The sequence below is a fragment of the Sorex fumeus genome, unplaced genomic scaffold (assembly GCF_029834395.1).
Source record: "Sorex fumeus unplaced genomic scaffold, SorFum_2.1 ptg000130l, whole genome shotgun sequence".
NCBI lineage: Eukaryota > Metazoa > Chordata > Mammalia > Eulipotyphla > Soricidae > Sorex > Sorex fumeus.
The window spans coordinates 107,285-123,717 of record NW_026606187.1 but is presented as its reverse complement, the minus strand read 5'-3'; the positions used below and the strand labels follow the sequence as shown (position 1 = coordinate 123,717).

At 53.3% G+C, this 16,433-nt stretch overlaps 2 protein-coding genes across 3 annotated transcripts; one reads left to right on the top strand and one right to left on the bottom strand.

Annotated features, from left to right (window-relative positions):
• Nucleotides 1-531: 531 nt before the first annotated feature.
• Nucleotides 532-5,382, bottom strand: LOC130046007 (putative protein T-ENOL). The gene is made up of 5 exons (XM_056138926.1): nucleotides 5,215-5,382; nucleotides 4,759-4,909; nucleotides 4,537-4,570; nucleotides 4,305-4,362; nucleotides 532-1,038 (listed from the first exon to the last, which is right to left on the bottom strand). Exons 1-5 carry the CDS (start codon nucleotides 5,284-5,286, stop codon nucleotides 1,003-1,005), a joined length of 351 nt encoding a protein of 116 aa, XP_055994901.1. The 5' UTR covers nucleotides 5,287-5,382; the 3' UTR covers nucleotides 532-1,002.
• A 643-nt stretch (nucleotides 5,383-6,025) lies between these two features.
• Nucleotides 6,026-10,061, top strand: CDIPT (CDP-diacylglycerol--inositol 3-phosphatidyltransferase). Of its 2 annotated transcripts, none has more exons than XM_056138778.1 (6): nucleotides 6,026-6,678; nucleotides 6,873-6,922; nucleotides 7,499-7,652; nucleotides 8,491-8,572; nucleotides 8,884-8,965; nucleotides 9,078-10,061. In XM_056138778.1, exons 3-6 carry the CDS (start codon nucleotides 7,516-7,518, stop codon nucleotides 9,221-9,223), a joined length of 447 nt encoding a protein of 148 aa, XP_055994753.1. In that variant the 5' UTR covers nucleotides 6,026-6,678; nucleotides 6,873-6,922; nucleotides 7,499-7,515; the 3' UTR covers nucleotides 9,224-10,061. The 2 variants fall into 2 exon arrangements, with proteins under 2 accessions (XP_055994753.1, XP_055994751.1); XM_056138776.1 differs by having other exon boundaries at nucleotides 6,031-6,678; nucleotides 6,788-6,922.
• Nucleotides 10,062-16,433: the final 6,372 nt, after the last annotated feature.

Below are 16,433 nucleotides of genomic sequence, written 5' to 3'. Positions count from 1 at the left end.
ATATAAAACAACCTGATCTTTCAATAACAATCTAACTTGGGAGCCAGTTCTCTGTGCCCAGCTTTGTGCTAAACTCTTTGTATAAATTATGTGCTGGTTTTTAATTTGTTTGGGGGGAGGGGGGATTGGGATCTTAGGAATTACCCCCAGCAAGTTGCTCAAGGATAGCTCCTGGTAACGCTCATGGGGCCGTGTGGGACCAGGAATTGGGCCTGGGCCTCTTGCATGCAGAGTATGTGCTTTAGCCCTTGGAGTCAGCTCTCTGGCCTGAATTATGTATTTAAGCTTCACAAGTACCCTGAGAGATGGAGACAATTATTCCACTTCATCTGCTAAGGAAACTAAGTCTCAAGATGTGAACTGACTTCCTCAGAACTGACTTCCCAGTCATCCCAGGCTGGGATTTCAAAGCAAATGGCACAAATCCTATTGCACGCTTGTGGTGGCCCTGATGTGTTCCCAGGGGCACAACTGGGGAGTCTGAGCACTGAGGAAGCAGCAGCCTTCAGAGGCACGGGTGGCTGTGGTCTAGAACTGAGGACCTACAGCTTTAGGAGTGCAAGTTTGGCTAGAAGATTGGATTTGGAGTCAGAAGTTTTCCTGGTGCCAATAAATTGATAATGGTTGCTAGGTAACCGCCTGAACGAACGCTCTTCCAATATGCTCTAAAGTCTGCCACGAAGGGGGGGCCTTCTCCCACGCCTCCACTCCAGAGAAAGCACATCAGAGGACTGTTGTTGGCATGGGGGCTGGGGTGGGTGGTGTGATCTGCCTCTTTATTAAAACATTGGCTGTGCGATGGTGTCCTTGCCAACGGGGGTCTATGATGTTCCAAAGTACTTCGGTGGCCTCTGGGGTTCTGCGGCTCATGACCAGAAACCGCCCCATGTTGAACACCAAAGGGTTTAAAAGAGTCATCAAAGAGGCTTTGAGGCATGATTGAGGGGGACAGGACAGGGGAGGGAAGGACAGGCTGAGAGCAGCACCACGGAAAGTCAGGGCTCAACCTCCAGATGTCAAGTTGCTAGGCAGAGCTCCCTGAAAAAGAGCAAAGTGTTTGGATCCTTAGCACCAAGTCCCCAGATAGCCATTCAAGCCCTGGTCGCCTCCCATCACTTCATCCAGCTGCCGTTCTCCCACTTAGCCATTCATCCACCTACTCCCCTAATGCAGCTATCCACCCATGCTTCTACCTCTCAGTCTCCACCCATCCACCCCTTCATCATTTGTTTATCTCTCATTCATCCATCAGCCCTCCCATCTCTCTTTCCTCTGATCACTCACCCTCATCCCACAAGAAAGGACTCTGATTTTGCTCACTTCTACTCTCCAGTCCCTAAAACAGAGCTGGCACATAGAAGCACTAAAAACTGTTCAGTGAATCTATCCATTTTCCCATGTACCTACTCTTCCCCACTCACCCACCAATACCCCTAACATTTTCAACCACCTTATAATTCCAGATGTGGGTTATTCAAAGACCCATAGGTTTCTAAGTCTTTCCTTCCTTCCTTCCTTCCTTCCTTCCTTCCTTCCTTCCTTCCTTCCTTCCTTCCTTCCCTTCCTCCCTCCTTCCCTTCCTTCCTTCTTCCCTCCCTCCCTTCTTTCCTCAACCACACCTAGTGGTGTTCAGGAATTACTCCTGACTTGAGATTCAGAGATCACTCCTGACCCAAGCACAAAAATTTGTAAGTCTACAACTGTACCTCATGGTGTTTCACTAATAAAAATTAAAAAAAAAAAAAAGAGATCACTGCTGGCAGGCTTGGGCGACCATAAGGGATGCTGGGGATTAAAACCCAGGTCGGCTGTAAATAAGGCAAGTGCCTTACCCGCTGTACTCTCTCTCTGGTCCCAATTTTCTTTATCTCTTCCTTAATTCATTTTTGGGCCATCCCAGCTGTGCTCAGGGCTTACTCCTGGCTCTCCTGAGTGATCTCCTCAGGACTCACTCCTGGTGCTGCTCAGGTGATCACATGCAGTGCTAGAAATTGAACCCAGGCTGGCTGCATAGAAGGCAAGTGTCTTATCCTCTCTTCTATCTCTGTGTATTCTTTCTTAAGGATGAGAAAAAGTCTCAGGATCCTGTGAGACTGGCAGGTGGATGAGGGAAAGGCTTAGGCATGAGCGCCGGGTGAAGGCCTCTGTCATGTACCATTCTTCCTCCGTGGGCAGGAGGGGGACACACAGGAACTCTTATCCAAGCCCTGTCTGAAAGGGAAGCCACTTGCACTCAGCTATTGGGTTAACAGCAGGTTAGCTAGCAAAGCCCAGGGTTTCTGTTGTCATCTGAGCTGCTTCCAACAACACCAGCCTAACAGGGAGAGACCAAAGGTCCAAAGGCACTAGAAATTCGTCAGTGCCTTGGGGACAAGAGTTCTGGCTTGTTCTCAGCTGTGCTGTCTTTCTTTTCTTTTTTTTTTTTTTTTTTTTTTTTTTTTTTTTTTGCTTTTTGGGTCACACCCGGCGATGCTCAGGGGTTACTCCTGGCTCATGCACTCAGGAATCACTCCTGGCAGTGCTCAGGGGACCATATGGGATGCTGGGAATCTAACCTCTATCGGCCATGTTGGCTGCGTGCAAGGCAAACGCCCTACCCACTGTGCTATCGCTCCAGCCCTGTGCTGTCTTTCTAATGTTGGTCATCACCACTTAAAGGAGCAGCCCCAGCCAGAAAAATTACTCTCCCCAAGGCCAGGGCTTACTCTTGGCTCTGCATTCAGGGATCACTCCTGGTGGGGTTCGAGATGCTGCGGGTTGAGGGCAAGCGCTTTACCCCTGTGCTCTCTCTCCACCTCTCTCCCCTCCTCCCTGTTCCCATCTTGTGAAAGGCTCACACTCAGGTCGTGGTGTGCACATGCCCAGTTGTGAAGCTTGCAAGGCTCCCACTCCTGACGGCGGAGCTCGTGATCTTTTTACGTGATCTTTTTACGTGATCCCTTTTCATGGGCATCCCCACACACTGGCTGGGGGTGGGAGGGGGCTGGGAAGCTGGAAATCACACGCAGCATCAGGGATTGCAGACCACAGAGCTTCTGTGCCCATACAGCTGACCTCCAGGATCAGGCTCTGGGTGTGGCAGCATCAGGAACTGAACTCACAACCTTCTGCTTACAAGGCAGGCACTGTTAACCATGAGCCATCCCTCTGCTCCCCGCTCTCTCTATCACCCTTGCACGAGCATCTTAAACCCGATGCTTGTCCTGTTCCAGGAAAAAGGAGGCGGTTGGCATGGCAGAGACTGGGGGAAACAGGAAGAGCAATTCCAGGTAATGAGGTTGGAAAGATAATGGGGTGGAGAAGAGAGGCCACTTAAGGCCTGAAGAGGGCACTGAAAGGCTTTCACTCTGGGCCCAGAGTGCTAGTGCAGCAGAGAGGGCGCTTGCGTTGTATGTGACCCAACCAGAGTTCAATCCCTGGCATCCCATACGGTCCCGTGAGCTCTGCCAGGAGTAATTCCTGAGTTCATAGCCAGGAGTAACCACTTAGCATCACTGGGTATGGCCCCCAAAACCAAACAAAAGAAAGGCTTATACTCTGAAGTGGGAACTTATTGTAGAGTTCTGAGCAAGACTTATGTTATCATAGTACAAAACCTGAGAGCCCTCTGACTCCATCCTTTCTTCCCTTACTAACTCTGATCATATGCCAAATTCAATCTTCCTAGTTGATATTTCTCATATATTTCTCCTATCCTCCCTTTTCATCCCTACCACTATGCTTTCGGACCTGATCATCTCTAGCTGAGTCTCCTAGAATCATCCCTACCTGGCCTCCCTCCCTCTTTGGTTTGACCACCTGCACTGACCACCAGAGTAACTGATCTAAAATTTCAATCTTGGATGGCTCAATGGATAGGTCCTCATGTTTTATATGCAGGAGCCCTGGGGTTGACCCCTGGCATACATGGTCCCCCAAATACTGCAGCATGCCCACAACAAATAAATAAAATTCAACTTCCCTGACTTGAAAGTCTTGGATGGCTACCGAAAACATCCATAACATTTTGTTTTTGTTTGGGGGCACACCTGGCAGTGCTCTGGGTTTACTCCTGGCTCTGCACTCAGGGATCACTCCTGGCAGGCTCAGTGTGGTGCCAGGGGTTGAGTCACGCACAAGGGAAATACCCGACCTGCTATACCACCACTCCGGCCCCATCACTCCACCAAGACTTTGCAGCACATATTTGAATGGTCCCCTCTAGATAATGACCTCTTCCAGGGAATAGACACTTGTGTGTCCCCATTTTAAGACTGGCATGTCATGCAAACTCTGTTAGTGGCCATGACCCCTCCTAGGCATACCTTGTCTCGAGGGAACGGCAGGAGGTGTGCCATGGAGCGGGTGCGGTTTCTGTCGCTGCTAGAGATGACAGACATGAAAGAAGAGGGTTAAGAGCTCTGAATTCAAGAAATAGGATGTTGGATTTAACCCACTACCCCTTCATGCCGAGGGGTTGTTCAAACCTCACTCTCACTCCTCTCACTCATTTTCCACCCAGAACAGAGGTGGCAGGTTGCCAGGTGCCTCACTCACCGGGTGTCAGTGCCTCGGGTATTGGTGAAGAATGCTGGAAGGAGAAAATTGAGTTTCCTTGTGGCTAGGGGTCAAGGGTCTGAGGGCATTCATGGTCACAGGAGTGGATACTGGGCTTGGGGGGGGGCAGGAAATGGGCAGATTCCTAGAGAGTCCAAATTGGTGGGCAGGAAGAAGGAAGCTGGGATAGGAGAACTTCTCCAGACAAGAGGTGGGGGGCACCTTGTCTAGGTATCTGGGTCCCTTGGTCCTGTGTTTGTTTTTTGTTGGTAGGCTCAGGGCTCACGTTGCATCCAGCCATAAACAAGGCCTCATTGGTGAGTTCTGTGCTGATCCGGGTCAGGTACTCTTCAGAACGGGATAGAGACACCTTCTGCAAAAGGAAAAATCCAAGGGGCTCGCCTTGGTAGCTCCATCGTGGCCTGCACGCACAGCTCAAGGCAGTGACTTGAGCCTGTGCTGGTGGGCAGAGTCTTGAGATTTGGGCTGGAAGACCCCCAGCGCACAGGAGGGGGGAGTGGGGGAGTGGGGGAAGCGGGGCCAGGAATCTTCCAGAGCCTCAGACCCAGGAATGAAGGCTGTGGATTCAGGGTTGAGTTGTAGGACATGGTATCCCCAATCTGGTCATCCTCCCCACTTCCTTGGGAAACATCTCTAGAACTCCTCCGCAGTGCTCACCGGAGTCACAGAGGCTGTGGTGAAATTTAATTTCCTGCTCATTTCTTCCATGTTATTGACAGAACTGGACATCGCCTGGGTACAAGTGGAGCAAGAGTTCAACTAAGAAACAGATGTAGGGTTCTCCCAAATCCACACCCCCTTCCCTGAACCCAGATGGGAGCAAGGCCTTTGGAAGAACTATCCCATGATCTCAGTCTGTCGGGGAGTCAGATGTTCCACGGGGAGGGAGGGGACTTGAGCGATGCTTCCACCCGCAAGGCCCTCCCCAGCGCAGGTAGACGGCTGACCTGGACGACAGGTTGGACTGCTGGCTACTTGGCAGGAAAGGGGCCCGGGCGGCCTCAGAAACCCCTAAGATGGGCTGGGGGAGGGAATGGAGTAGGGGAGGGAGGACGGAAGGAGGGGTACTCTCCTGTGCTGGGAGCTTCCGCAGCTGCGGGGTTGCCAGGAGACTAGCGGTTCTAGAACCAAGGGCGGTGGCGGGGGGGGGGGGGGGGGGGGGCGGGCGTAGAGGGAGCGTTTCCTCAGCATGCCTCATTTGCTCCTCCGGCCTCTCATCCACCTGCTTTCAGGTTGTAACGGGGCGGAAGCAACCACCTGCTTCCAGGTTGTAACGGGGCGGAAGCAACCGGGCGCTGACCCAATCCTCCGGCCGGCCACTAGGGGCGCGCGCGAGGCAGCCCCGCCCGAGGCCGCGCTGCAGCCCCTCTAGCCCGTCCCACGCAGCTGGAGCCAGCGAGAGGCGCGGCGGCCGCGCGAGGGCGGGGCGGGGCGGGGCGGGGCGGGAGGATGTGGATTGTACCAACTGCCTAGTGCTGCAGGGGGGCGCGGACTCGGCGTGGACGGAACCTTCTCCTTTATCTCGGTGTCCGAGAGGTTACAGTCCCCGCAGAAAGGAAATTAGAGATACCGACTCAGCCCCCCTTCTCTTTTGCCCTCTTCTTTTCACTTCCTCCGCTCGGTGTCGAGGATCCTCGTGCACTTGTAGGAACCCAAAGGCCGGCGCGGAGAGAGGAAAAAGGAAAAGGAAGCCGGCAGGTCTTAAAGGGGCCGCCGCCGTTGTTTCAGCCTCTTTCCCTTCTTCCAATTTTGCAAGGGCGAGCGCAGAGGACAGGATTCCCCGAAGCTGAGCACAGCTGGAGCAGCAGGAGCCGCAGCTGGAGGCGGGCGCACCTGCGGGGCTGGCAGAGACAAGGTTCTGCCCCAAGGAGGGTGGGGTGTGCGCGCCCCGACCTGTGCCCCGCGCCCATCTGGGTCGGCCTTTGCTCCGGCTGGCTGCGTGCGGGCTTTAACACCTTGGACCGGGCCGGAGCAGCGGGGGCCTGTTCGCAGTTGGTGCGGCCGATGCGCGAGGCCGGAGGGTGAGGACAGCGCTGGCATCATCTGCTCCGGCCCTGGGTGCCAAGGGGGCCGCAGCGATGCCGGAGGAAAATATCTTCCTGTTTGTGCCTAACCTCATCGGTGAGTGCTGCCCGGGCTGGGGCCGATCGCGGAGGGGGTGGCGGGGCAAGGGGTCTTGGACAGGCTCCCTGATCCATCCTTGTCTGTCTCCCCCCGGCCGCGTTCCAAGGTTACGCCCGGATCGTCTTCGCCCTCATTTCTTTCTACTTCATGCCCTGCTGCCCTCTCACGGCCTCCTCCTTCTACCTGCTCAGCGGACTTCTGGACGCTTTCGATGGACACGCAGCTCGAGCCCTTAATCAAGGTGACGGACACTTCCTCCCAACCAGCCCCCCCCCCCTTTTTTTTTTCCTGCCCAGGGTGGGCGGGTACACCTTTAGGGAGCAGCACCGTGTGACCTGGTTTGGTAGCAGAGGGTTTTAAATGGCCTTTGAGAACCAAGTAGGGGTGAAGGGGATTAGAGCAAGATTGGGCTGCGCTGTGGCTGTGATAGAAGAGTAAAAATCCATTCAACATGTGCCGACATGTGCCGTCTGGCCTTCTGCTCTATGCACCAGTCAGGATATTGAAAGCGTATTTAGAGAGGGTGGACAGGAAGGGTGGGGTGGTTTCCGGTGTTGGTAATTTTTTTCATGTTTTGTAGTCCTACCTGGGAAACTTCCTCCCACCTTTGGTTTCCAGTTCTCTTGACTTGACCTGCTGGAGTAGATCTGGGATGGAGGAATTGGCCAGATCATTTTCTCACTTGTGCATTAGCATGGCACCTTGTGGTGTGTCCTGGTGACCCTTCAATATTTTGTAAACAGTGGGGGCCAAGCAGTCTGGCCAGTGTCACCCCTGTCGTCCTGTCCCCTCCAACTTAACAGCCCCCATTTTCCAGGGACCCGGTTTGGAGCCATGCTGGACATGCTGACCGACCGCTGCTCCACCATGTGTCTGCTGGTCAACCTCGCCCTGCTGTACCCCCGTGCCACCCTTCTCTTCCAGCTCAGCATGAGCTTAGACGTGGCTAGTCATTGGCTGCACCTCCACAGGTCTGCAGCCTCCAGGGCTTGGGTCGCTGGGAAGAAGCCGGGTGGGGGTACCATGGGAGATCTGGGATGGCTTCTGGCTTCTCGGGCTCTTTGTTGAAGGACCCTGGGCTGATCTCGACAGCCAGTTGACAGTTGGACTAAGTGTTCCCTAAAGCCTTCAGACTAGGTCGTGGATGATTCCAGATAGGTAACAACAGTTCTTAGCAAGCACTGTAGCAAACGATTTGCTTGAGGGGCTGGAGAGATAGTACAGCGGGTAGGGTGTTTGCCTTGCACACGGCCGACCTGGGTTCGATTCCCAGCATCCCATATGGTCCCCTGAGCACCACCAGGAGTAACTCCTGAGTGCAGAGCCAGGAATAACCTGTGCATCGCCACCCTGTGACCCAAAAAGAAAAAAAAAAAGAAAAAAACGATTTGCTCGAGAGGGCACCAGTAACATCTCCATTGTGAGACTTGTTACTGTTTTGGCATATCGAATATGTTATGGGGAGATTGCCAGGCTCTGTCGTGTGGGCGGGATACTCTCGGTAGCTTGCCGGGATCTCCAAGAGGGACAGAGAAATCGAACCCGGGTTGGCCACGTGCAAGGCAAACTCCCTATCCGCTGTGCTATCACACCAGCCCTTGGCAAAGGATATGGAATTTTGAATGTAGGTTTTGAACCCTGCCTTTGCCCCCAGCTAGGTAGCTGTGTGGCTTTTGTGACCCTGACTGAGCCCCCGTTCCTCCTGGGCACTGCAGAGGCCATCCCAGGAGCCCCCTGGAGGGTGGCAGGAAGAGCTGATGGGTGCAAGTGGTCATGGCCTCTCATGGCTTCCCTCTTCGTTCTCCCCAGTTCTGTGGTCCGTGGCAGTGAGAGTCACAAGATGATCGACCTGTCTGGAAACCCCGTGCTCCGCATCTACTACACCTCCAGGGTGAGCGTTCCCTGACCCCACCGGGGAGGAAGGGCCAGCCCGCCCTCGAAGGGTGATGGGCAGGGCCTGGAGCTGCAGGTCGGCTCTCAAAAGGTTTAGCCATGCCACGGAGCGTGGACTTCATTCTGGGAGCAAAGGCAGCCTCTGAAGGCACCTGCTAGAGATAAGTCACGTGGTACTGTTGCTCTTTGCTCCACCCTCGCCCCCTACCTTGTCAGTACGGTGCCTCCTGCTCCATCTCCTCCCAGGGGCTCTGGGTGGTGGAGGGGGGCAGGGGACCCCAACGCAGCATTGTTTGGCTCTTCCCGCAGCCCGCTCTGTTCACCCTGTGTGCCGGCAATGAGCTCTTCTACTGCCTCCTCTACCTGTTCAACTTCTCCGAGGGCCCTTTAGGTAGGAGGTGGGCCCGGCGGGGGGGGAGGGAAGGGTTCTGGCCGGTGACCCCCAGGCCCCTTCCCTTGCCTGTGTCTCATTTTCCTGGTGTCCCCTGCTCTCTAACCCACAGTGGGCTCGGTGGGCCTTTTCCGGTTGGGCCTCTGGATCACCGCCCCCATCGCCTTGCTCAAGTCCCTCATCAGTGTTGTCCACCTGGTCACAGCTGCTCGCAACATGGCTGCCCTGGACGCGGCAGACCGCTCCCGGAAGAAGTGACCCCGAGCCTCATGCCCCTGGCTGCCACCTGCCCTGGGAGTCGAACTGTGCCACGCGGCTCACCTTCCCTTCTAGAAGGTTCCAGGCCCCCATCTTCCTAATGTGTGGTCTGATCTGCTAGAAGGGCCACTTTGCTCTCCCACCCCTGTGATGTGTATGGACCTGGACCTCAAACCAGAGGGATGCTCGCGGACAGTGCTCTTGGGTGCCAGGATGCCAATCAGGGCTGGACATTGTTACACCCAGCTGCCTCCGCTGGTGGCCGGGCTCTCAGCCCTGGGGTCTGGCTTGGGTCAAGCCAGGGATACTTGAGTGAGGGAGATAGGGGAGAGGCTATGTATCCCCAAAAGCAGAGAGCCAGCCTCTGCCCCTGCACAGAGGAAGCCGCAGGTGCCACACCTAGGAGAGGGGCCTCTAGCTCCTTCCTGCACTGCGGTCTTGTCCATCTAGCTCTGAAAGCCGCGTAATAAAGGTGGGAGCCTCACTTTCCTGGGTGTGGTTTCCTTTGAGAGCCCTTGGACCAGGATGTATGTGGAAGGGAAATAGGAAGATCTTTTGAGATGCTTCCCCCTAGTGTACTGTAGGCTCCTTCTGACATTCCACAGTGACTTCAGAGAGGACCTCTCTGCCACCAAACTCATGTCACATCCTCTTGCCTGCTTTCTTTTCTACACGAAATCCACACTGGCTGTCTACGTTTATTTGTATATCTGATGTTTCTGCCCCCATCAGAATGTAATTTCCACGAGGGCACAGACTTGTTCCTTGTCTATCCCTACAATGAAGAGTGATCTTAACCGAGCCTACAGTAGCTGCTTAATAAATATTCACAAATAGATCAGTTGGCTTCTTGTGTAGTCCTTAATCTCTTTAAAGTATTTTTAAAGGATGTTTCTTAAATGGGTTGGAGTGATAGCACAGCGGTAGGGCATTTGCCTTGCTCCCGGCCGACCCGGGTTCGATCCTCTGCCCCTCTCGGAAAGCCTGGCAAGCTACCTGTGATATATTCTGTTTGTCAAACACAGTAACAAGTCTCACAATGGAGACGTTACTGGGCCCGCTGGAGCAAATTGATGAACAGCAGGAGGACAGTGTTAACAGTGCTACAGTTTCTTAAATACTCAGCTTGGGGTGGGGTGCATGTGGGCAGAGTGATAGTACAGTGGGCAGGGCACTTAGCTTGAACAGTGCTGACCCGGGTTCCATCCCTGGCACCCCATATGGTCCCCCCATGCCCTTCAGAAGTGATCCCTGAGTGCAGAGCCGGGAGTAAGCCCTGAACACCTCCAGAAAAACTCAACTTTAGGGGGCTGGAGAGATAGTACAGTGATAGTTATTGCCTTGCATGTGGTTGAAGCTGGTACAGTCCCCAACACCACATATGGTCCCCTGGCCACCTTAAGGTGTGACCAAAAGAGCAACTTTGGCTCTGGGGGCAGGGAGATAACTTTTGGGTTTTTGAGGAGTGTTGGGGGCGGGGGCGCACCCAGTGATACTTACCAGGGGCTTACTCCTGACACTGTACTCAGGGATCACTCCAGGCAGTGCTCTGGGAGCCATAGAGGATGCTGGGGACCAAAGCCAGATAGTGCCCTACCCATTGTACTATCCAGCCCCATGGCAGGGAGATAAAAGGAGCATGCAGGAGCTGCTGTCGTGTCCCTTAAGCACTGCTGGATGTAAGAAAATTTTCAGCTTCTTGGCCCCTGTACCAGAAACTTCAGAGTCCATCTCTAGGGATGAGCTCGTTCTGCAGATTTAATTAACTCCAGCAGGCTGAATCTCCCTAGTGACATTCCGAATGACTATTCTCAGATATTTTGGGGCACCAGACACATCTATGTATTAGGCACTATTCTAGGGCTCTGTTCCCTGAAGCTACCATCTGAGCTTTCTCAGCTGTCTGCCACGGGTTTTCTTTTTGAAACTCTCTTGGTGCTGTCCCTGAGCCGGACTTTGCAGATGTTTCCCCTTTTCTCTTCCTCAGAACATAATCAAGAGGCGTCAGTGTCCTGGAGAGCCGAAGGTGAACAGAGATGTTTTGGGCCTCACTGTGGAAGGCGTTCAGAGGTTCTGGTCATTCCTTGCGAACCCTGGGAGGGGGTTGGTGTAATGCAGTGAGGGTGTAATGCTGGTGGGGCTGGGAACAGGGCGTGCTACAGCACTTTGTTTTGGCGATGGGGAGGGTATCCTGAGTCGAAGGTTGGGAGGAGTAGGGGTGAGCAGAAGAGCTGATTGGTGCTCAGAGAGGAAACTGGGATGCCGGAGAGCAGCTTTGGTGGTTTTGGGAATGGAAATAGAAACAGATCAATGTAGCTGGAACAGGGAGTACTGGGAGAGATGAGAGCCCAGTTAGGCATTAAAACATCCTGGGAGCCTCAGGGAGTCAGTGGAGAAATCTCAAAATGATAGATAAAATATTCACATGGTGAGGCTGGAGTGATAGCACAGTGGGTAGCGTGTTTGCCTTGCACGTGGCTGGCCCAGGTTCGATTCCCAACATCCCATAGGGTCCCCTGAGCACCTCCAGGAGTAGTTCTTGAGTGCAGAGCCAGGAGTAACCCCTGTGCATCACCAGGTGTGACCCAAAAAGAAAAAAAAATTCACATGGTAAATGAGATCTCGTGCACTGACCTGGGCTCATAGAGTCTCCTACCGCCTCAAACTCTGCTCTGCTGGTCATCTCTGCTGGTCATTGCTCAGGACGCCAAAAGCCCATCTATGCAGATAACCATCCCCCGCCACCCCCGCCCCCATACTGTAAATTTTGTTTCACTCACGCTGTTCTGCTAAGACCCTTAGTTTGGGTGTGCCTTGCCTCAACTCACAGTGACACGCATGTGGGCTGAGCTGTAAAACAATCCTCTCGTGGGGATTCTCCAGAGCCCTGAGGCCAAGGGCATACAGCAGCCACAGCAGCTGCTCAAGGGCAGCATGAAGTTCTATTCTTTGTTCAGGTCCTGCCTCCGTGAACAACGGGCTAAGACACCTGGATCACCTTCGTGCTTCTGAATCCTGGACACCACATCGCTGAGTGCAGGAAAGTCACAGGGACTGGCTCGCACTGGAGGCAAATGGTAGTTCAAAGCTGAGCTGCCATCATTTGTCTGAGCTACGGTCTCCTCAGGCAGAAGAAGGATGCAGTGTCCCCCAGCCGCTGTCCCGAGGCTCTCTGGCCTTCTTCACGCCTGACACTCCCGGCCTGAATCCTGACTTTCATTCTGGCCTCTGTTCTCGCCCCAACCCATCACCTCCCTCCCCTAGCCAGAGACCTCTGAGCACTTCCCCAAGCCAGTAGCCCTGACCAAGTCCTTGTTTTCTTGGCTCCACTGACAACAGAAGTCTCTAATGTCTGCAGTCTCAGCCACGGGGGATCTAAAAGGGTGCGAGAGGTGCCTGGGGTGGCTGGTGCAGAGCCCCACCTCCAGGTTGGCACTTGTTCTCCACACTGGCCCTACAGTCCACCAGTAAGTGACCCCTGGAGAACACCGACATGTCCAAGGGTGTCACCCCTGGTTATCACAGCCACAGAAACCGGGAAGGAAAGGTGAACTTTTCGGGTCTTTTTTTTGTGTGTGTGTGTGTGTGTGTGTGTGTGTGGAGGGTTGGGTCAACCCAGTAATGCTCAGGGCTTATTCCCCCAGCTCGTTGCTCAAGATCACTCCCGGGGGCTTGGGTGACCATATGTGGTGTCAGGGATGGAACCTGGGTTGGCCAAATGCAAGTCAAGTGCCCTACCCACTTTTCTGACCCAAAGGTGGATTTTTTTTCTTTTTGGGTTAAGGTACACCTGGCGATGCACAGGGGTTACTTCTGGCTCTGCACTCAGGAATCACCCCTGGCGGTGCTCAGGGGATCATATGGGATGCTGGGAATCGAACCCGGGTCAGCCGCGTGCAAGGCAAATGCCCTACCCGCTGTGCTATTGCTCCAGCTCCAAGGTGCACATTTTTTTTTTTTGCTTTTTGGGTCACACTTGGCGATGCTCAGGGGTTACTCCTGGCTCATGCACTCAGGAATTGCTCCTGGTGGTGCTCGGGGGACCATATGGGATGCTGGGAATCGAACCTGTGTTGGCCATGTTGGCTGCATGCAAGGCAAACGCCCTACCTGCTGTGCTATCGCTCCAGCCCCAAGGTGCACATTTTTTAAAATAAAAAATAAAAAGCAGAGGGAAGGGCATGTAAGGGTGAGTGAGACCTTTGCCTTGCACACAGTTGTGGCAGCTGCATCCCTGGTTCAAGCCCCTGAGAACAAGCAGGACTGCTCCAGAGCACAGAGCCAGGAGTAGCCCTGAGTACCAGCAGGTGTGGCTGAAATTCCAATAAATAAGTAATAAAGATGGGGGCGTGTTGGACAGGAAACTAAGCCTCTTCCACTGAAGGTGAAGGAACCTGAGGCCTTGGGGACCAGCACCGAGGCTCAATCTCTGCCTTTTGATGTTTCTTGTCCCGTGTCCAGTGCACTGAGCCCAGGAGAAACGGCACCAAAACTGGCCCTGTGACCTGGTGGAAGGGGTGGAAAATCAAGGCTGACTTGTCTCTGGAGTTGTTTCTTGTCTCTGGACTTGTTTCTTGAACCAAACCAAACACAGGTTTGGTTCAAGAAAGATAAAGCAGTCACATTAATTGTTGCTATGGTTTGCAGAATTCATGTGCTGAAGAATTCATGTGCTGAAGCCTAATGCCCAGTGTGAAGGTGTTGGAGTTGGGTTTTAAGAGTGAAAAAGTTCGTGGAGTTCATGCCCAACTCAATCAGCTTAATCAATGACTGAGTAAATAGCACTACTCCTACATTATATTAAAAAAAAAAAAAGAGTGACAAAGTCCTAGGGTTGGAGCAATAGTATAGCAGGGAGGGCATTTGCCTTGCATGTCGCTGACCCGGGTTCAATCCCAGCATCTTTTATGGTCCCCTGAGCACCACCAGGAGTAATTTCTGAGTGCAGAGCCAGGAGAAACCCCTGAACATCACTGGGTGTGACCCAAAGAGCCAAAAAAAAAAAAGTGACAAAGCCGTTAGTGCCCGAAGGACCAAAGGACCAGAAGGATATACCTCTGCATTCTTTTGGTCCTTCCTTCATGGCAAGAAGATGCTAGCTCGGAGCAGACTTGGCCATGCTGGTGCCTTCATCCAACTTCCAGCCTCCTAAACCAGAAGGTAAAAAAATCTTGACTCACATGGGGCTGGAGCAATAGCACAGTGGATAGGATGCTTGCCCTGCATGCAGTCAACCTGGGTCGGTCCTCAGTATCCCATATGGTCCCCCAAGCAGCGCCATGAGTAATTCCTGAGTGCAGAGCCCAAAGAAACTCCTGGCGCATCACTGCTGGGTATGGCACAAAAACATAAACCAAAATAAAAATCCTGGCTATCAGCTCCCTTAGCCCAAATGAAATATGATATACATACAGTCATCACTTTCTAGAGCTCAACTTTGTTCATCAGATAACATGAATGGTCAATCTGCTCATTCCACTCCAGAGGAAGACGATTTAAAGAGTAGCTTCCCTTGTTACTCCACTGGATTTTCCAACAGTAGGTAAGTGTGGTAGCCATGACTGGGACAGACTGTTGTGATAACTAGTCCTGCCCTAAATCTTGGCAAACATGTATCTATTGCCTGCCTCTCTGGGTGATCTGAGCCCGGGATCTGCTTCATGCCATCTTCTCTCTGGGAGGGTTTGGGATATCGCTGGCCAACACAGAAATGGAAAAGAGAGCAGAGATGGTACCTCCCCTTGCATTTCACCGGGGAAAGTGAGTATTGGAGATCCAAGTGGGGACATGAAGTCATGGATTAGAAATGAGTCCAGAGGGCCCAAGGACAGTTCAATGACAGAAGCATATGCCTTGCAAGCCTAAGGACATGAGTTTGAACCCCAGTGACACCAAGCATGGTCTTAGCAGCTCTGCTCTTTGGGGTTCCCAGCACTGAGGCAGATTTCCAGCACACCCTGAAGAAGGGAGACTACCTGGACAGGGATCTGACTATCGGCAACCTTGTATCTGAGTACCACAACCAAGAGTGTGGTAGCTGGGAGTCATACAGCAGCAGCAAAGAGGAAAGGGAGAGGGGTCAGAGCAATAACAGGTAAAGCATTTCCCCTATGTTTATTCCTGCATGTGGCTGACCTGGGTTCAATCCCCGGATTTCCATATGGCCCTCCAGCACCGCCAGGAGCAACTCCTGAGCATTGCTGGGTGTGACCCCCAAACAATAATAATAATAATAATAATGATGATGATGATGATGATGATGATGATCCCAAAGCTCAGGGTAAGAAAAGAAATGAAAATAAGGACCTTGAATTCACTGGTCCTGAGGCTCCAAAGCTGTGAGACTGATCAAGAGTGCAGCTGAGTGAGAGAACCGGACCCAGGATGTCAGAGATAAAGAAAGTGGGGCCAGGGCCATTGGACAGTGGAGAGGGTGTTTGCCTTCCATAGTCTGACATGGATTTGATCCCAAGAATCCCATATGGTCTCCTAAGCACCACCAGGAGTGATTCCTGAGTGCAGAGGCAGGTGTAACCCCTGAGCATCACCGGGTGTGGCCCCTCCAACTCAAAGAGACAGACAAAGTGGAACAGGCCAAGGACACAAGAGCTGCCACTCAGGTGGCAAGCAAAGTGAGTGGCTGTGTGACAGCAGCAGCTATTGGACAGATCTGGGGGACGTGGAGGAGGAACCGTTCCTGGGACAAAGGGACAGGATGAGGAGAGCCTGTCTCTGTCTAGCAAAAGGGACGCAATTAGTGCTGTGGAGCACGTGGAGGTAGGGCGTGGAGACACAGCTGAGAGGCCTGGGCCTTTGCAGAGCGCAGAGGAGAGGAATGGAAACCGAGGATAGCAGTGTGGAGGGAGACCAGGGTGAAGGAGACTTCGCCTGTAGTCTATCTGGTGGTGGGGAGAATGTGTCACCCACAGTGACTAGCACCCAGGGCGGCATGAGAGGGACACTGGCCTACAAGTGCTCCAGGACAGGGGTGGGGAACCCAAGAAGAGTGGGGTCAGCGGGAGCCTCCGCAGTGGGAACGAGGGCCGAGAGTAAAGGCAGCAATTTGCGAGATGGGGGAGGGTGTCTGTTCTCCCGGGGAGTAAGAGATGGTGGGCAGCGGTGTGGGAGGTCGGGGAGAGGAGGTGTGAAGATTTCTCCCAGAGAAGCACAGTCAGAGCCCTCGGCCTACTTTCAGCTGCCTCTCCGCCTA

Bases quoted from the DNA above. Each gene is read 5' to 3' on its own strand.
- CDIPT (XM_056138776.1), top strand. From the start codon at position 6,636: ATGCCGGAGGAAAATATCTTCCTGTTTGTGCCTAACCTCATCG. The intron at 7,653-8,490 runs GTCTGCAGCCTC...CGTTCTCCCCAG, and splicing joins CATTGGCTGCACCTCCACAG to TTCTGTGGTCCGTGGCAGTG. The intron at 8,966-9,077 runs GTAGGAGGTGGG...TCTAACCCACAG, and splicing joins CTTCTCCGAGGGCCCTTTAG to TGGGCTCGGTGGGCCTTTTC.
- LOC130046007 (XM_056138926.1), bottom strand. From the start codon at position 5,286: ATGTCCAGTTCTGTCAATAACATGGAAGAAATGAGCAGGAAATTAAAT. The intron at 4,571-4,758 runs GTGCCCCCCACC...TTCTCCTTCCAG, and splicing joins GACCCAGATACCTAGACAAG to CATTCTTCACCAATACCCGA. The intron at 1,039-4,304 runs GTATGCCTAGGA...GCTCTTTTTCAG, and splicing joins TGCCGTTCCCTCGAGACAAG to GGAGCTCTGCCTAGCAACTT.